The sequence below is a fragment of the Hemicordylus capensis genome, chromosome 1 (genome assembly GCF_027244095.1).
Source record: "Hemicordylus capensis ecotype Gifberg chromosome 1, rHemCap1.1.pri, whole genome shotgun sequence".
Lineage (NCBI taxonomy): Eukaryota > Metazoa > Chordata > Lepidosauria > Squamata > Cordylidae > Hemicordylus > Hemicordylus capensis.
This window is the reverse complement of record NC_069657.1, coordinates 34,605,585-34,626,355: the sequence shown is the minus strand read 5'-3', so window position 1 is coordinate 34,626,355 and position 20,771 is coordinate 34,605,585. Positions and strand designations below refer to the sequence as shown.

At 42.2% G+C, this 20,771-nt stretch overlaps 1 protein-coding gene across 4 annotated transcripts in view; it reads right to left on the bottom strand.

Annotated features, from left to right (window-relative positions):
• Window positions 1–19,858, bottom strand: part of FBLN5 (fibulin 5) — a 99,130-nt gene extending 79,272 nt beyond the window's left edge. Inside the window, exons 1-4 of one of the 4 annotated variants that reach the window (XM_053248080.1) lie at window positions 19,737–19,858; window positions 11,644–11,668; window positions 7,911–7,965; window positions 3,409–3,460 (exon numbers count right to left, since the gene is read on the bottom strand). In XM_053248080.1, the coding sequence (XP_053104055.1) occupies window positions 3,409–3,460; window positions 7,911–7,965; window positions 11,644–11,668; window positions 19,737–19,743 (139 nt within the window). In that variant the 5' untranslated portion in view covers window positions 19,744–19,858. Of the gene's footprint in view, window positions 1–3,408; window positions 3,461–3,739; window positions 3,839–7,910; window positions 7,966–11,643; window positions 11,669–11,933; window positions 12,027–12,488; window positions 12,597–19,736 lie in introns of those variants that run through there. The other 3 variants (XM_053248100.1, XM_053248089.1, XM_053248107.1) reach the window with 3 other exon arrangements.
• Window positions 19,859–20,771: the final 913 nt, after the last annotated feature.

Here is a 20,771-nt window from a genome sequence, read left to right as displayed (position 1 = left end):
GTTGCTGGAGAGCGAGAGAAGGAGAGCAGGCCTTCATCTCTTGCTTGTGAGCTTCCCAGAGGCATCTGATGGGTCCCTCTGGGAAACAGGATCCTGAACTAGATAGACTTTGGGCCTGATCCAGCAGGGCTTATGTCCTGCTCCCCATCTTTTTTTAAAATTATGCCACGCCATGGCTAACAACTGTCCTGAAGTAAAATAAATCATCTGACTGCCTGACCCTTCCACCCCACTGCACCCCAACATTTAGTGAGGACTCGTCTACCCTAGACCAAGGATTCTCAACGTGGGTCTTCCAATGTTTTTGAACTTCAACTCCCATAATCCCCAACCAAAGGCCACTGGGACTGGGGATTATGAGAGTTGAAGTCCAAAAACATCTGGGGACCCAACGTTGAGAATCCCTGCCCTCGACTATTCAAAAAGTACCACCTGACCTAACCCCCATGATTTTATTGTATTTTGAAATTAGCTCACACTCTACAGGGCACACACTGTACATGCCATCCACTGGACAGGTGTCCAACTTTTTACTCTTTGTTTACAGTGAAAATATGAGACTCCGTTTTTATTTCCTTCTAAACCGCAGTTTCACTGGCAATTACAAATTTCTAGGGCCTCCTCCTGCTAGCTCATCCATCCAAGCCACAGCAGTGCAATACAAATGTCAGGGTTCCTCCCCGTGCTTGATGGTTTGATTTGGCAGCTGTGAAACTTGGCTCTAGATCTGGGACTCCAAGTCTCTTTTACACTGTTGCTTGAGTAAACATAGACATAGGATGTTAAATCTGAGGAGTTGTCTCAGGTCTCCTCTTAGGTCTTACCAACATTAGTCTCTCTCATGCTATATAGAAAAGACAGTCAGAAACTGACTAAGTAAGATCTGAGAGTGGTCATGACTTGGGACAAGCAAGGTTGCTCATATTTTGCACTACACAGTCATTTTGTTATTCAAACAAAATGCACGTGTATGCCTAGATTGTGGGAAGCTACTACAGGCTCATGTTTTAGGACAATAAAATGTGAGTCACCATCATGACCTCTTAATTAATTGTTTAGAACCTCTGTCTTAATGTTTGGTGGATACATTTCCATTATTAAAGTATACTAGAGACATATGGGAGATGTTTATGAGGGAAATATTTTTGGTTGGAAGTTCAGACCAGCTTTATCCCTGCCTCTAACCTGTAATATAAATAATAATACTACATTGCAAAGTTGTCACAAGTAGTCTCTCTCAGCCACAGCCCCCACCATTCTGCAATATGGGCCTAATGGGCTATATTGGCATAGCAATTTTTAAACGGTTTAAAACTAAAAAGAGAAAACAAAATGATATAAGCACCAAATTGGAAACAGCATTAACTCCTGCCTTTGTTGCTATGCTTCTTGGAGAGAAGGGGATAGTCAAGCAATACTAAAATCATGGATTTCTCTGTTTTCTATGGTCAGCTCCCACGTGCACTCCAAAAGGGAAAAATAATTACTTTTAAAAGGGACCATTAAGTTTCATCTCCAGACATTTGAATTGTGACTAACATTTTCCTATCTAGCATGTTATCATTTTTCTTATATTCTCAAACTCAGCTCTGCTTTTCTTTCATTGGCTAGAAGAGTGAAAGGTAGGAATATTTACCACTGAAACAACTGGACAGAATACTGCCTGCACGTTTTATCTTGTATCTTGGAGTCCAGTACAACTAGCAACATACTTTTTTCTTTAAATGAAAGCTGGCAGTCCAAGCCAGCTGACTGATCATCAAATGGGTCCCAGCTAGCATGACCAGAATCCAAGAAAAAACCTGGCCTCCTGATAATACAGCAGCCTTATATATCACCATTTCACTCTAGCCTTCTGAAAGTAGCATTTTCCTTTTGCTGAATTTCAGACCATCCAGATTTTTGTTGTGCATACCAGCTAATATAACTGTCATGCTCAGGGGCGTATCTAGGGTAGGGCAGGCATGGCACGTGCCCCGGGCGCCACTCGAAGGGGGGCACCATTCTCTAAAATAAAAAAAATTAAAAATTAAAAATTCACCGAAAACAAAATGGCCACTGCACATGCTCAAATGGCCTCTGTATTTAGCAGCCATTAAAAAAAAATATTTTAAACAATGGCCACGGCACATGCTCAAATGGTCCCTGCAAGGCCCTAGAGGCCAGCGTGGGGAGGGGGAATCTTTGCAGACCCCCCCCCCAGCCTTTAGGAAGCACCCCGAAGGGGCTACAGGTAAAAATAAAAATAATATAATATAAGTCACTGTACACACATTTAGTTTGTTACTATGTACAGAGAATCAGGGCTTGTGAATACTGAGCTGAAGCTTATGAGCTAGGATTGTATTCATTTGCTCTTACTTTGCTTCTTGTGATAAGTGAGTTAAATGTGATGTCTTAATAATATGGCTATTAATGGTGAATTTGTCTTTGAATCAGTGTGAAATCCTTAGTATTAAGGCCCACAGGGAGTTCCTTGCTCTCTTTCTCCCATTTTAACTGTCTTTCTGAAATACTAGAATATATTCCAAGCAGTGACACAGTTTACTCTGCATATCCTTTAATTATTTTCAGAGTAGCTGGGAAAAGCCAAATTTTCCATTTATTTTTAAAACTTACGTAATAGTGATGCTTCAATGCATAGTAGAGAATTAGACAGGTACTTCTGTTTAGTTTTCCAAGTACACCTCCACATAGTATTTGGGTATTTCATGAGGCCCAGCATACTGAAATTTGTAGTTTTCCAGCATTTTTTGGTCTGGCTACGTCCATTACTAGTTTTTGAAATATGAAAAGATTAACGAGCTTGACTTGTATTTTTGAGCTGATATTATGGTAAAGTTATCTGAAAGATGGGTGTCAGATGTTTGGACAGGGGCCGCAATTTCAGTGCTTGCCCTAGGCGCTATTTTCCCTAGATACGCCTCCGGTCATGCTCAGCTGCCAACTCTGCTGCTTCCCCAGAACCTCATTATGCCAAAATACAGGAGTCACTGGCCAATTTGACTGATTCAGTTTCAGCTGGATAAATTGGATTTGCCAGGGGCCTCTTCCTCATTCTATTCTGTTTGTTTCAGTTAGAAATCTCTGTTTTGAAAAATGAATGTTTCAGTGGCCTTACTAAAGGCCATCAAATGAGTCAATGGAGTCAATTGGTGAATATGAGTTTGAACCAGGTTTCTAGATTCCAGATTCAGTAATCTGGCTGTTACCATCACATATTTATGGCCTCTTCTGATCAAATTAGTTAAATTCAGCCACAGTCATTTGAAAGAAGCGGAGTCAAATCATTCCCTCAGCCAACCATTTCTATATTGAAGCATAACCAATATGCTTTCACCAGAAAGACACTGCATATAACAAGTTACTGAATCCTAGTTCAAAGAATTGGCACAGTTAAAATCCTACCTAAGCACTGGCCCGACGGCTGGTCCATCAGAAACCCAGTTGAGCATTGTTGCTAAGAAGAGAAGAGAAGGTACTTAGTCATTGCAAAAGGGAAACACAAGGACTATAAATCAGATGGAATATGGTTTTCTGCCTTGCACTTCTTTGCTGAGTCCAGATATCCATAGCACATATAAATACAGTGCTGCCCTAAAAGCCTCATGAAACTACAGTACTCCTGAAAACCATGTTGCAACTTATGGGACCTGAATGCAAAGCATTCTGTGCCATACGATACACTTCTATCACTGGAGCTAAAAACACAATTCCATTCAACTAGGCCCAGGCTTACTCTGCCATGAAACGTGCATCTATTAAGCTAAAGCAGAACCACTGCAAAATTATTTCACAGAGTTTGACTCTTTCCCCAGTTGCCACAAAAGTACTGGGTGGTGGTTGTTGTTTTGAAAGCAGTAGCTGGCCAGCAGATGGCACTGCAGGAATCATGTGAGGTCCCTCCTCAGCACATGGCCAGAGAGTAAGATTGTGCTAGAAAGCAGCATGAAAGAGTACCCAGAATGTTGGGGGCAATATGCTAAATAATTGTAAACCGCTTAGAGAGCTTCGGCTATAGAGCGGTATATAAATGTAAGTGCTATTGCTATTGCTATTGCTAAGTCTACATCAGGGTTTCTCAACGTGTGGGTCCCCAGATGTTATTGGACTTCAACTCCCATAATCCCCAGCCCCAGTAGCCTTTGGTTGGGAATTATGGGAGTTGAAGTTCAATTATATCTGGGGACCCACACGTTGAGAATCCCTGGTCTACATGGACATGTGGAATGCAAGAATGGAAGCTTTCGAAATCCTGCACCTTATTGTCTTCTGGAAAGAGAGAGAGAGCCCACCCATTTTCAGTTCATCTTGAAAAACTGGCTTACTTGAAAATGAGTTTGCTAAAAACTTGTGTAGTTCAGAAGATCAGGTGCCTCAACTGAGTCCTTGACTTCAGTTCCTCCAAATTCCATTGTGCATCTTCCGGCAGAATATTAGAGGAGCTTGGTGAGTAAACATGGAGTCCTATCCCTTCCAGCTTATCTTCCATTTCTTTCCTATATTACTACAGCATTGGCAGCATTCCATCCTCCAAAACAGAAAACTCCTTCATTTGAGATGCAAGCTTCTACAACCCAGGTGACCATCATAACTTTATTGTTTGGACATATGGATGCATTCATTTTATAGGAGGAGTTGCAGAGATACACCAATATTTCTCTCTTAATGAGAGTCCTTTTAGACCTGATGAGTATGGAACTTTCTCTCTCACGAAAGCACCCCAGGTTATCCAAAACTACTGGGTATATTTATATTAACTGCATTTATATTTACTATATGTCCCCCTTATAATTAAGCCAGGGGTGCAAATTTATTTGACATATTTGTATACCGCCCAAAACTTATGTCTCTGGGCGGTTTACAATAAAACAATATAAACAAAATAAAATAAAAAGGTCCACACATTACAATTTTTTAAAATTTAAAACAATTTTATAAACTATTAAAACAGTATCTAATTAAAAGCCTGGGTGAACAAGTGTGTAACTGCCTTCTTAAAAATGGAATGTGCTCCCTTCTCAGCAGGGAGTGCATTCCAAAGCCTTGGGGCAGCAATGGAGAAGGCCCATCCCTGAGTAGCCACCAGATGAGCCAGTGGCAACTGCAGATAAACCTCTCCCGATGATCTCAATGGGTGGTGGGGTTCATGGCGAAGAAGACACTCTCTTAAATATCCAGGGCCTAATAATCTCATACTGTGAAGGAGAAGGCAACTGTAAGCCCCTCCAGAGCTCTGTGGTCACCAGGAGTCGACACCGACTAGATGGCACACTTTAAGCTGTTAAAGGTTTTATAGGTTACAGCCTAAACTTTGTATTTTGCCCAGAAACCTATCGACAGCCATTGTAGTTCTCTCAGTACTGGAGTAATATGCCCCCTCCAAGATGACCCAGAGACGAACCTGGGTGCTGTATTCTGTACCAACTGCAGTTTCCGGACTACATAAAAAGGCAGCCCCACATAGAGCGCATTGCAGTAATCAAATCTAGAGGTTACCAGCATATGTGCCACTGTTCTGAGGTCACTTATCTCAAGAAATGGACACAGCTGGCGTATCAGCCAAAACTGATAGAAAGCACCTCTGTCCAGTGCCTCAGCCTGGGACACCAGGGAGGGATTTGGATCCAGAAGCACCCCCAGATGGCGTACCTGCTCCTTCTGGGAAAGTTTGAACCCATCCAAAACAGACAGATCAAAATATTCTCCCATGTTCCTACCTCACACACAGTAGCAGAGCCAGCCAAACAGCAGCCTGTGTTCCGCCCTGTCTGGTGGCCCCACTAGTGATGTCACATGCACGGGGGTGTGGCTCAGGCTCTAGAGAGTCCCAAGCAAGCTATCCCCCTCTCATTTCAGGCAGCACTTGCTGTCTGATAGCATTTATTTCCTTTCCTCTCCCTCGCTGGAGGAAGAGGAAGGAAAATAAACACTGTCAGGCAGCAAGTGCTGCCTGGAAATGAGAGGAGGAAGACTGGAGTGGGACTTTTGGCAGTTGTACCATGCCCTGTTTATGCATGATGTCACGTGCAATGGGGGCTCCAGCTGCCCTTTTCATTGGCAGCCCGGGTTCTTTGAACCTGTTCACTCAATGGGGGTTTTGCCCCTGCCCACGCAATAAGTCCTTCCATCTTATCTGGATTCAGTCTCAGTTTGTTATCCCTCATCCAGCCCATTACTGCCTCCAGGCAGGCATTTAGGGAGGTTATGTCTTCTCCTGATGATGCTGACATGGAAAAATAAGGGGGAGAGGGAGTCTCCACGGACACCCAACCCCACTGCCTCGGATAAAGCCCCCTGGAGGAAATAAGTTAAAACATAATAATTTCGTGAACTGCCCCACCAAACTGAACTGGGGAGTTCGAGGGGGGTGCCAGACTGAACTGGCCCTATCCGGTTCCAGTTAAGACTCAAACCAAACCAGACCAGTCAGTTCCATGCACACCCCTACCCCAGATGTCCAGATGAGTGTTTGTCCTAGCATTTGGAATTCTGCAGACAGAAAAGCTCCCCAAGGACTGCTTTTCATTAAATAAATAAATAAAAACCAAACCAAACAAATCAGGGATTCATTGCACACATTTGCATTTTAACATGTAGTTTCCTTCTTAGAATTTAGGTGCAGAGTGAAAACCTTATTGTTCTCATTGGTGCTTTAATGCTGGTGGTATTTTAGTTTCTGGTATTGGTTTTTAGTTGCACTTTGGATGCCTTTTAGGTGGAAAGGAAATTAAGAGAAATATTATATCAAAATAGTTTCTCTGTCCATATATATCTTTTGTTACAGTACATGTGGGGAGACACTCTGTTTTGCAATTACTTCTATAATAGAGATTTGGCATCACCCTGTTTTAACCATACGAAATCATTAGGCCATTGCATAACATCCAGACTAAGTTACTCAATAGCACCACTCAGGAGTTACTCTAACGGACTACTTAATTTAATGGGACTTCTGATTCGGTAATTTGTTCTGGATTTCAGCCCCTTCTTTAGGAGAGGTGTTGTCTTTTAATTGAAGACTGGCTTTTGATTAAGCCACACAAGGTCAACTTCCATCCCTCAAGACCTCAAGGAGGAGCTGTTGTTCGTAACTGGGGTTGTGAGACAGGCACCAATCCTTTAACCATCAGACCCAATTCAGACAAAAAGCAAAACCGTGGGTAACCTTACCTGAAGTTAACCTCAAAAGCCAAGAATCATGCCACACACCCCGTTTCATTGCCTCCACCAGCAATCTCCCTCCCAATTCCTCTTCTGCCAAGTGCATTACCTGACCAGCAACCATTGGTTGCGAAATGAAGTGGGGTGTGTGTGTGTGTGTGTGTGCGCGCGCGCACGCTCATGAGATAAGCTTCAGCACAAACCCCAGGTTGCTGCATCCGGATGACATGACGGGGTCAGTGAAGTTCCAGTTCCACCAACTTGACCAACTTCAAGCTGATGGTTCAATCTTCGGTTTGGAGGCAACAGCGGAACTATGGTTGCGGGATTTTCCCGCATTCAGACAATGAGAATTGCTGACCTCAAGTAAGTGTAACTGAGGATTGGCATGTTGTCTGAATGAGGCCTCAGATTCTTGAAACCAATGCTACACTCCTATTACTTATGTAGCACAATTTTGCTCAGTCATTTTACTCAGACTTCTACATTCAGATGCAACTTCTGGGGGTTTTTTTGTATGTGTATGTTTGGGTATTTTGTTTTTGGTGATGGCCATATATCTTCATTATTTTTCTGCCAAGCTGACAGATAATAAATCTTCAGCAGATATTAAACTCCAATTATGTCTGGCTCCAATCCATCAGCATCATCTGAATCTAATTGCATGGTTTCCTGGGTCACCTCTATGCCATCCCACAATACTTAAATCAGCTGGTATAAAAAATATTTCTACACTTATATCTCACCTGTGCCTTCCCATGACTTATAAGGCAGCCAATCACCATGAAAATGGTCAATATCCTGCAACAGAAACAGAAATATGCCATAAACATTGTCATATGTATTTTCATGATGTGGGGATGAGATGTGTGCAAGCCCAGCTTTGAGATTACCCAATTCCATCCAGAGACATCCCAAAGAAACATTTAGCTACAGGCAACTATCATTGTCATTGTGCAAGGCGGAGACCAGGGGCCAGCATTATTGGGTGGCTGGAAAAAGACCAGGGCCCTTAGGAGGACCCACTACTGATCCCTGAGACAACAGTCCCATATTCCCTGCGCCCAAAGCCTTTGTGTGGTGGTGGTGGACCACTGTCTTGGGGAGCGTCCCAGTAGGAGGAAAGATGATGGAGGGCAATTTGCCAAGGCCCCCCAAAACCTGGAGCGAGCCCTCTGTGGCTGCATGTAACATGTAGCTTGGCCCTGAGGCATACTTTCCCCCCTCCCAAATTCAATTGAAGCAGGTGCATAGCTAGGGAAGAGTGGGCTCATATTCGCTCCTCTCCCTAGTGGCCCCTTGGGTGTGGTGTCACATGCAGGGGGTGTGGCCAGCAGCCAAAAGGGCCCACGTGGCCGCCTGGAGCTCATTTCCAAGCAGACGTTGTTGTCAGCTGGGGGAGAGAATGAAGAAAATATCCAGCCGGCAACTAAGCCAGCTGGGAATGAGGTTAGCTGGAGCTCAGGGGAAGGGTCGAGAGGTTAACCAGGTGGCTTCCAAGAGCTCAGTGACTTGCCCCTGAACTGGAGCCACACTTCACTCTTATAAAGGATTGCTTTTAGAGTATGTAAAAATAAGGACTACTGATATTTAGGGAAGCCCTCCCCTACATTCCTGGAATGAGTCACTCTTCTGGGTGTACCTCCTCTGAGGGCCAGTCCTGCTGCTGCATCTCTTCAATGGTGGTGACTAAATGATGCAGAGGCATGAGAGAATCACTCACCCCTATAGGAGGAGGGAAGACCAGGGCAATATCGTATTCAGTGAGTTACCGGTGGTACTTTGGAGTCTCAGGAAACCTGTTAATCATTTAATCAAGCCTGGTTTTGATGTTCCCTCATGGCACACAGTTTGGGAATTACTGAGTTAATCTCTGTCCTGTATTATATACTGGACACTAGCGAATCAACGGAAAGACTCATTACAAGCAGCCATTAGTTCTTTTAGATGAAAGATCATGCATTAAACTTCTAAAATCTTGGCAGGCATCCCTCTAGCTTCGCCCTTAGAAAGCCAAAATTAAGTCACTCCAGAGGTAGCAATGGTGTGGGGGAGGAAATTAATCTCTCTCTCTCTCTCTCACACACACACACACACAGAGACAGACACACACACACAGACACACACACACCCCTGAATATATTTAAAAACTGAGCATTACATTCCTGTACATTTGATGAAATATAATATTTCTCCTAAAACATCTCATTTCACAAGAGCATAGCTGTGTGATTCACTGCCCATATGATCAACCTGTGTAGTGCACATCAGAGGACAAAACCCACCAGGATGTTTTTCTATACAAGCACTGCTGAAATGAGTTGCACGGTAGTTCCATGGGACATATGCAACAATAACTTAATATAGCTACAGCCTGGCATCCAGACTAAGTTACTCATGAGTAGTCCCATTTAAAGCAATAAGTTAATTTCAGTGGGACCACTCGTGTGTAACTTAGTTTGGATAGCAATCACTCAAACTATCAAATAGCTACATTGATTGAATAAGGGCACTATAAAAATGCTCATTGCATATTAGAGAGAAAGCAAGCAAAGCTGGTCACAATTCTGACAGCAATTTCCCAAACTTTCCAATATAAGGCTCAGAAAAAAAGCACAGAAAACTAAGCAATTCCCCAGCTGGTAACCCTATGCAGGCAGATGTGGCTTCCTTGGCAGGATTTTCAGTAACAGAAAAGTAGACTTGTTCTCCAGAGATATACTCAGAATTTTATCCAATATATTTTGAAGTGCTATGCCATCCATCATTTTATGCCGCACTTCATCTTCTGGACATTTTCCAGAGATTTCATAACTGACAGGAAGTTATGCTCAAATATAGATTTGTTCCCTAGAGCCAGTCAGTGGCAAAGATGCTGCTGCACACATTACATGAGAGCAAACTTAGGTTTGCCACAAGTGTACAATTGACAGGGAGTTACAGCCAATCCTGGCTCCCTGACTACCTGAATGGCACATGTGTTGAGGAGAGCTGGTCTTGCAGTGGTGAGCATGAATTGTCCCCTTTGCTGAGCTTGGTCTGCCCTGGTTTGCATTTGGATGGATGGCTACATGTGAGTGCTGTCTGTTGTAAGATATTCCCCTTAGGGGAAGGGGCTATAGGTCAGTGGTAGAGCATCTGCTTGCATGCAGAAGGTCCTAGATTCAAGGAGAGCTGCTAGAGACTCCTGTCTGAAACCCTGGAGAGCCACTATCCGTCAGTTTAGACAATACTGAGCTAGATGAGCCAGTGGTCCGACTTTGATCTAAGGTAGCTTCTGATGTTCCTATGTAAATCCACATTGGTTATATTCATTCACACATTACATCATCTTTGGAGTACATCTAAAATATAAGAAGAGCCCTGCTGGATCAGACCAAAGATTCATCTAATCCAGCATCCTGCTTCTCTTAGTGGCCAACCAGATGTCTCCAGGAAGCTGGCAAGCAAGGCATGAAGTCAATAGCCCTCCGCAGCTGTTACCCATCCCCCAGCAGGTGGATCACAGGCTCACTGCTTCTGAACATGAAGACTCCCTTTAGCCATTATAACAAATAGCCATTAATAGACTTATCCTCCAAGAGTGGATCTGAAGCACTACATTTCAAGCACTGCTAGATGACACTGGTCTGAGGGGCTTCTCAGAAGCAAACAACAGGAGTCAGAACTAATGAGAATTAGACATTCGCAGCTGCAAATTTAAGTATTTGGCTTAACATATTAGCTTTCATCCTCCACCAAGACTGAGGCTAAGTTCATGTAACCAAACTTGTACATATTCTTCCACTTTTGCCTCTTCCTGCCCTCCATCTGTTGTTGTTTCCAGTTTTGAAATTTAGAGCATAAGTTTCTTGGCGCAAAGCCCTGTCCTTTTTGTTTATGTTACTCTGCAAAGCTCCATTGAGAGGATGGTGCAAGAAAGGATAAATATACAGATTCAAGCTTCCTGTAATTTCTGTATGTCCTTTCAGTGTCAAAGAGTGTTGTTTGAAAACAAACAAAGCTATCCTTTATGGTCTGCAAAATGACCGAGAGTCCTTTTTATGAGAATTCTGATTGCAACTACCTCTTCAAAGCACCTATTCTCAAATAAGAGATTAATAAGTGCTGACTATGCACTATCAGTACACTTTCCAGTTGAGGAGGTTGGCTTAGCCAACAGGCATAGAAGTGCAATTTTAAAAATACTGCAGTTAACTGACATTGTTTACACAACTGCAGCGAAACCCCTCCTGAAGAGTCATACTTTCTATAAGCAGCTGGAATTCTAAAGGGCAGGATATCGTGCAAAAAAATATTACTAGATATTGTATATACACATAACTTTAAAAACAGGGGTCTTCCCTCTGCACCCACCTATGCCCCTGCTTCTTTACAGATAACTTTTACAAGTGTTATGAGATAAACACTCATATCATTGACTGAAGTTAGTATTCAGCAAATAGTTAAAAAACAAACAATTTAGTGCATATGACCTACCTTTTTAATTCTGCCATGTCCAAATCTGGAGGAGAAAAAAGAAGTGGGGGGAAATAAGTGCCTGAATAGCTACAAATTAGTTTGGTGCATTAAAAGCTTTTGCTAGAACGTCAGTCGTACTATCATTTATATTCCAGAGAATGAAATACCAAATCATAGAGAAACAGAGGGAGGGAGAGTGAGAAAGAGAGAGGGAAGGAAGGAGGAGGGAGGGAAGGAGGGGAGTAGAGGGAAGGGAGAAGGAGAGGTCTGCTCCTCCTCAGACACTGGAGAGAATACAGCAAAAGCACCTGGTTTTGCTTAGTTCTCTTCTGTAATTCAGCATTAAACCAATTGGAGGAGGAATGTTAAAAATGAACACTTCATTTTCTAAGTATGTTAAACAATGCAAATGGGAGGCCTCAGTCTGGGGACAGCTGGTTTAGATTAGAGAGCTCACCAACTGGCTAGACTCCTCACAACACTCCTGAGAAGCCTGCCAGGATTTAAAAAAAAAACCCTCTCACAGTTTGAAGGGAAGCATCTCCTCCTACGAACAGGGGAGCATGAGGTGGCACAGAGAGGGGGCAGAAAACCTATCAAGAGGCTGCGGGGGGTTGTCAAGAAATACACACACAACAAAGTCCTTCCACAAAGAATTATCTTGCTTATGTCTCTTCTTCCTTATCACTGCTGAACTATTTTCTTGCCAGTGGCATATGCAGAGGAGAGCTCCGGTCAGCTGGTAGATAAGGCATTTTAGTGCATTGCAATTGCCTGCTACATTATATAATTTTCAATGATTTCAGACAAAAGAGCCAAGTTAATATGTTTAAGAGGAGCAAATATGGCACCTGAAAATTTACCAAGGTGAAGATTGTATTTTGCCAAGATGGGAGATAACTGGTCTTTTGGCTGTCATTGCAGTTTGTGTTAAGAGTTCCTCTTCTATGACTGATGGTCATTCCTCTGATCCAGTGATTCCATACTGGAAGGTCTCAACTAATAGCAGGTTACAGAAGCCTTGTGACTGGATTTAACAGGCTGCTAAGAGTAAGGAACAGGGAAAATACATCATAAACAACTAAAGTGGGTGTGACCTTTAAGCAGAGCAAGAATGGAGGTGCAGATCCACCATGCAATATTGTATGATAAAGTCAACAGTAGCTGACATTTTCAGTTAGTCTGGATGTATTGAAATGGTCATATTAATGTTCGGATGCACATGTCCTGGTTCAGCTTGTTTTTCTGAAGATCTTTGTTTTTATTCATTCATATACGTTCATTCATTCATTCTATTTCTATACCACCCTTCCAAAAAGGGCTCAGGGCAGTTTACACAGAGAAATAAATAAGATGGCTCCCTGTCCCCAAAGGGCTCACAATCTATAAAGAAACATAAGTTAGCCACCAGCAACAGTCACTGGAGGTACGGTGCTGGGGCTGGATAGGGCCAGTTACTCTCCCCCTGCTAAATAAAGAGAATCACCACATTAAAAGGTGCCTCTTTGCCAAGTTAGCAGCGGCTTTTTCCTCTGGTAAACTCAGGGAGGCCCTGCTCCCTGAGTTTAGCCACTGGGAGCCATTTCCTTTGCATAATGCGTAGCCTGAATTCATTTTTGGCCTTCAAGAGAGCCCTTAAAACCTATCTATTTGGCCTGGCCTTCCAGGGTTTTAAAATTGTTTTTAATGTTTTAATTGTTAATAGTTATAAACTGTTTTTCAAATCCTTTTGCACTTATTGTTTTTTAAATGTCCGACGTGGATTTTGTTTTTGCTGCTGGGCACCGCCCAGAGCCGTTTGGATGGGACAGTGTATAAATGTAATAACTAAATAAGATAAATCTTACTGTGCTGCATATGAAACACTGTGCTCAAAGGCTGACCTCCAAGAGGAGTTCAGAGGTAGTGAGTTCTTTGTGGATCGGGCCTGATCACATTTGAGTCCGAAGACTAAATTATATGCAACATTAAACCTGTTTTTGATAGACGGGTTTAACCATGAAGTGAACAGGAAGTGGTTCATTTCTTTAATAAAATGAGCCCAGGGGCATAACTATAATAGGGCAAGGGGAGACAGTTGTCTGGGGCCCACTGCCTTGGGGGGCCCCCCAGAGGCAAGTCACATGACTGACTCCCCCAGCTGCGCACCTGCCCGGGCTTCCTTCAGTTGTATTCATCCTCCAAAACTGATGTGAGTGTTAAGACCTGGAGCTACCAGAACAGCATGTCTTTCTCTAGTATCATTAAATGACTTGCATCGTCCACAATTTACAAAACCTTTAAAAAAAAATTTAGGATGATGTTCTATTGTTCTGATGTTCTATCTCTACTTCATGAGCTGAGCTTCAGTGTGGGGGGGTCCATTTTAAAATCGTCCCTGGGCCCACTCCAACCTTGCTACACCCCTGAATGAGCCACAGAGGGATGAAGAACAGTGTGGCCTGGGATTGTAGTGTGTGGTGAGGCAGAGCATAAACACCTTCCCCTCCACTGTTTTTACACGGAAAATCAACCCCCAAGAAGCTGTTTGTTGCAAGTAGTTGCTGTGCCCCCCTCCTTTTAGCACAAAATCAGCGGAGGGAAAAAAGCTTTAACCTCCTCCCCACAGTCTCAGGACAGATGAGATCTTCCACAGATGGATGGATGGATAGAGCTTCATCTTATGTATTTAAAATGGGCTTAATGTCACAATTTGGCCCTGAGTATGAACACAGAATGATAGTACTCACCAACACTCAAATTCCAATTCCATTCCAATACTGGGGTTGGTTAATCATATTGATAGATGGATGAATGGATGTAGGCACTTTTTCTTTCTTTCTACACTTGTCATTTCAGTTGGCATACCTTTCATGCATCTCCCATCGTGAGCAAAATCCCACTTTTGAAATCAGCTCTTCAAGGCTAGGTCCCAAACACAGTTAAATGCATGGATTTAAAAAGTTTGAGAGGTATAATATAAGCCCACAGGGACTGGAAAAACCAGACTGGAAGATGGAACCATTTAAAAAAAACCTCAAATGGAATGTACCTATTAGAATGATGGACAGCTGACATTAAAAATTCTCTCACAAGCATGAGCTTACTTCAGAATCTATAAAATAGATGCTATTTAAAAAGCACTAGTATACAGCAGAAATGTGAAACCAAATCTGGTTTCAAATATTCTGGAAGATCAAGTAGCACTTTCCATTTTCTTTAGCAGTAAATATTCTGTGGCAAGTCTGTCTCAGGTGCCTTGGTTATTTCTTGTTTGGGGTAGGGGGCAGCAGGGTGGAGGTGGGGGGGATAGCTATTATGCATATTTAAAAAACACAGTTTTGATAGTTTGGCAAAGAAGTTTCCACCAAAGGTATAATTCATTACTTTCTCCCTGGAATCCTATTGAAAATGCATTATATTACAGTAAAGTATATTTCCTTACCATATTCATAAAGAAAGGTTTATAGCCAAAAAAACAAAACAAAAAAACCAAAAACCATGGCCCTCTGGCTGTGTAATAAAATTTGGTGAAAGAGGATATCATTTTCCTAGGAAACTATCCATCTTTTACAGCTCTTTGTTGTATCCTATCCAGTTATCTTTTGCAATCTATTTGTTTGGATATTTGTCCCAAGGGAAATTCTGTGGAGTGTGAGGGAGGAGTCAGAAAGGAAAAGGGAGGGAAAGGAGGAGAAAATTGAGTTGCTGCTGAATAAATAAACCTTTAGTTAAAGCCACATAATATTTCCTTGTGTGTATGAGGGAAGCAGCTATAAAACAGCATTTTTGCAAGAGAAGCCTGAAATCATTAACTGAATAGAGCAAATGTTATCACATATATTTAAAGTATCTCTTTAAAAGCTTTGTTTTCCCTGCTCTGTCACTGTTAAGTGCACATGCACTTGCTAAGGAAATGTAGTTTTTCCTTCAGTCAGGCTAGATTAGTTTAGTCTATACAAGAATTGCAGTATCCTTAAGAGGAGTAATTTACAAAAACAGACAGTGAAGAACAGAAATTTCTCCTCGTTCCTATTGAACAAAATTCTCAGAACTCCAAAACTGCTGCTGTTGCCAGTTTGCAACTCGTACTCATATTTTCTCCATTTCATTTTTTAAATAGCTATAAAAGCAAATGCGAGAAAACATGTCAACCCCAATATGAAGAAAATTGGTACCTAACCAAAGATGTGCAGCAGGACTCCTCAAAGCAGCAGTGGTTTGTCAGATCCGTTTCAGCAATTAGATAACTTTCGCCACATAATCCAGTTCTACCCCACCCTTCTCTTCTCTAACAACTACTCGAAAATGTGCTTTTGCCACAACTCTCTGCACCAGAGGCGTAACTAGGGAAAACGGCGCCCGGGGCAAGCACTGAAATGGCGCGCCCCCACCGCCCCCCCCAACATACTACATTATACTTAGGTTTTTCCTCACAAGCGCCCGCTGCCGCCGCCAAGCCAGGCCACTGACTGGCCGCCAGGCGCCAGCAAAGCAATGGGGAGGGGCACAGGCGGTGCAGAATGGACCGCTCGTGGGGAAGGGGGTACCGACGCGCTCCCTTGACTGCTGCAGCGCTGCTGCACTGAGCAGGAAACATTTGTATTAACAAAAAAATTTAAAAATTTTTTAAAATTTTTGGTCATGGCGGCGCCCCCCACGTGACCAGAAAAGATGGCGCCCGGGGCACGTGCCCCCCCTGCCCCCCCTATAGTTACGCCTCTGCTCTGCACCTTCTAGCAAGTTCTCTATCATATGCTTTCACCCAGGACTACATTGTGCCAGAGCTCCGACTATGAATGTATTCGTAACACCTCCCGCCACAAAAATAAAATGCAAACAAAATATCTACTTTCAATTTTTTTCACTAACCTCCATTCTTCCTAGCTCTCATGCCCATTCTCAGCTGGAAGCTGCTTCTGGTTAGGCTTCACCACCAAAAGTGCATTATAATATGAGATTTGGTTGTGTTGCGGGAAAATCCTCTGGAACCTTGCCCTCCTGTTTAATTCAGTCCCTTGCTTTCATCCTTCCATCAGATTTGATAGAGAATGGGGCATCTTACTGAACTAAAGAGGAATTGACATGGTTCCCACAATAGAACTCTGTTCTGTTCTGTTGCCTGACAGAATTGAGTCACATTCAAGCTTTTATTCATGATCATGAAGGCACAGTACAAGTCAAAAATAGTCTGACAATCACTGCACCCCAAAGGTACGCAGTTGCCAGTTTATCTAGATTTTTAAAAGCAAGCAAGTCAGTAAATCCTACAATACATGTCTTTGTAATTAAACAGATGTTTTCATGTGGTGCTAATTAGCCTTGGACATGAGCTACTGTTTGGCCTATCCAGCCTCCCTACTCCTTATTGGTATCTTCTGGTGCCAGCTATGTTTCTTTTTCTGCTGTGTGGGGAATTTGTCTCAGGACCTTGGCTACTTACAGAATCTCTTGTCAGGCTCTGATATTTGCTATCTCTTGGCCCAGGAGCCTCACATTCTTAATCTTGTTCAGGCCTACTGGCCCTACGTCCTGTTAGGAGCCTGAACCAAACTTTTATACACTTATTTGTAGGCCTGGAATAAACAGTTCATTATCAGTTGTAGTTCTGGTTGTGAGAAAAGCATGGTTGACAATTCCATGACTTTACTCTTACAAAATGCATCTTTGAAATGGCTTTCATGTAACATCTTCCTAATTACAACTGCACAGTATATTGCAATGTTTAATGTTAATATAATAAAATTGAGCTTGGTCATTTTGAAAGGTACATTTCTGAAGATAATCATTTACTAATGAGGTTTTTAAATGCTGTATTCTAAATGGCACCATTTGTGGGAGAAGGCTACCTATGAAACTAGATTTATCAGCAATATCAGGCAGGCAGGAAGGAGACAGTGGTCCACTGGCAGATTACTTGCCAGTTTTGGGCCTAGCACCCTGCTGATTGGTGGATTAGATGAGCTTTTATCTGATCCATCATAGTGGTACTTTGTTTTAAAAGAAAGCATATTCATAATCAGTTAATTATGCTAACTTGGCAAAGCGGCACCTTTTAATGTGGTGATTCTCTTTATTTAGCAGGGGAAGAGTAACTGGCCCTATCCACCCTCAGCACAGTACTTCCAGTGACCATTGCTGGTGTCTATCTTATGTTTCTTTTTAGATTGTGAGCCCTTTGGGGACAGGGAGCCATCTTATTTATTTATTATTACTCTGTGTAAACCGCCCTGAGCCATTTTTGGAAGGGCGGTATAGAAATTGAATAAATAAATAACAAACAAATAAATAAAACAGATTAGTTGTGCCTTAACTGTTAAGAGATTCTGAACATGCATTCTTTATACATGTAAAATGTACCAGTGGACCTTGGGGATGTTAGTTAAAGGGGGGAAAGTAGCACTTGCAATGCCGAAGTTGGCCCTGATATAATTCCTCGGGAATGAAATGACACACGGTCACAGGATGTTAATTATTTAAAAATATTCTGATCTGTTGCAAATCTGTGTTATTCTTTTAGAGATATATATTTTGATACCTGTGTGGTTTCTTTTGTGATTGGCCTTTTCCTGTAAACAATAAAGTTGGCATATATGAAAAAACCTCTCACTCGCCATATATATATATATATATATATATATATATATATATATATATATATATATTGCAGTCAATATTCAGCTGTTTAGCAATGGCCACTTGCTGAAATAATTACAGTTCTGCTAATAACTGCAGTGTACCAGAGGGCTCATTCCCATATTTTTTATCTCCCTCCCTACTTCCTACCGTCATTAACATGCAACTCTGCAGCATGTTCCAGTTATCTTTGACAGTCAATTGCTGTGAATATCATGCATTACAGATTTTTCAGCTTTAAATGAAGAAAGAAGTCTGCTTATGTGTAACCCCATAGCAATTTTGTTGTAGTAATTCATCCAAGATGTGACGTTTTTGGCAGCTGAAAGGAACCTAGTCAAGTCATAATTATTTCCTTTTAAAAGCCAACAGCTATTTGCTTTAGTTCATCATAACAATGTACATGACAACCTTTAAAGTATAATATTCCATAGGACATCCAGAAGTAAATGCAAATTGTGTCATTTTAGATGTGAAACTGTGCTGCCAAAATGGCAAGCAACGTATTCAAAGGCCTATTTACTTAAATAGGCTGATGTTTGATTGATCTGAAGGACTTTTATTCAATAATGTTTTTACCCTCTCTCATCTAGAAGGCATATAGGTAATAGGTTAAACACTTAAGCATACAATAGCCGGTCAAAATAAACTTAAGTAAAACTGATCAAGAACTAAGCCACAATTATCACACCAGCTGAACTATGGCTAAAATGCAGTACAAAATCTAAGATATCTTGCAATGTTTTTGGAAGGTATTCAGAATTCTCCCCACTCCTTTGCTTCTCCAAATTTGACACCAAATTTGAATTTTTAGGAATGCTTAGGGTATATGAAGATTGGCATTTTGTCATGCAATCTGCTACTGGTTGTTGCAGGGGGAAGAGCAAGATGGTGAACAGCCCAACTCCTAAGCTCCCGCTTTTTCCTGGACTTTTCCCCTCCAGGCGATTGACCCCTCTCCCCCAGGGGGAGAAAAAAATTGCAGAAAAGTCTTAACAGCAAGAGCCCTCCTGAGGATGGGGGGCAGGGAGAACAAGGAAGAAGAAACAGCTGAGGATCAAAAGCTTCCTCCCCACCCCACAGAGGCAATGACGGGAGATTCATTTACGGTGAGGACCAAGAACAGTTTCACAGTCCTGGCTATGGAAGCTCCCTCCCGCATAACCAATGGGGGTGCTTCACACAAGCTGGCTCCTCAGAAGACAAATACAAAACAAACTACTACAAAACAAACTACCTCAAAACTGTCTCACCAGAGAGCTGAGCAGGGAAACTCCCTGAAACAGGGGGACTGGTTTTTTTAATAGCTCCTGACCAGGCACCTTACTTCCTATCTGACCTTGTCACCCAGCAGCTAAGTGACGCCTGTCTAATATCTGCCGAATCTCTGATAATTATTTTGGGAAGACTGAACAAAACCGAAGGGAAATTAGAGAGTTTAACACATGACTTTGCCCATTTCACTGCTATCACCCAACAAGGGGTTAAAAACTCACCCAACATCAACAGCTTCCAGCCAGCTCCTCCCTCTGCGTCCGATTCACCACACTGAAATATCTGGAAATAACAAGGATATGAAGCTGCAAAGAAATTTGCAGACTCACCAAATTCTTATTCATTTCCCTTGGAAGAACTATCATTTATGATCAAGTAAACAAATATATACTGTCTCTCGGAACTCTTCAAGCAACAAATCAGATCGATAGAACTGGATAACTTTACTTCATGCCAACTCAGTCAGATCATAAAAGGCTATTTATAACCTTTAAATCACCCTACATGCCTTTGCAGCTCCTGCACTCAGCCCAGCATCTAAGGTAATTTAATTTAAGTCCTCATCACATCTTTAAGGACTTTGGCACTAGATCATTAATCATGAGCTTGCTAACTACCAGCAGCAATAAACTATACTAATAAATTAGCCCTCTCCAGCCATATCAGTTCCTCACAAGCTGAGCCACTGAAGGCTAAAACCAAGGCCAGAAGTACATAATAATCTTTCCAGCCAAGATAAGCCACAAACAACTCTCTCTACAGAGATAGCCAATACCCAGCCCCACAGACAAGTTGATCTCGTACACTTAAAAATAAGCTGACTGCGCTCATGCAGAGACTGAGTCCACAGAGGAAGATACAAAGGGATGTGTGTATAGACTCAGGCTCTGAAAGTGTACTAGAGTAGGAAATGGAAGTTCAACCATTGTGTTCCCCCCAAAAATGACTCTTAAAAGTTCATCCTTCGGATTTTGAAATTGAATCTGGAACAGAATCTGAATCAGAAAGTGAATGTGAAAGTGACTGTGTTCGATTCCCCAGGCTTTCCCCTGCTTCCACTGGATGACTTAGGACAATCAGAACAAAGGCTACAGTTATGGTTGACATGCACCCGGGAGTAATTCTCACCTCAGATACACACTTGGATAGTGTTACTACTCTTCTCACCCCAGACAGGCTGTCTGCATCACGGACTCCCCAGGCCATTCCTGCAATGCCCTCTCTTGTGTCTGTAGGGACAGCCCCTACGGTGGAAG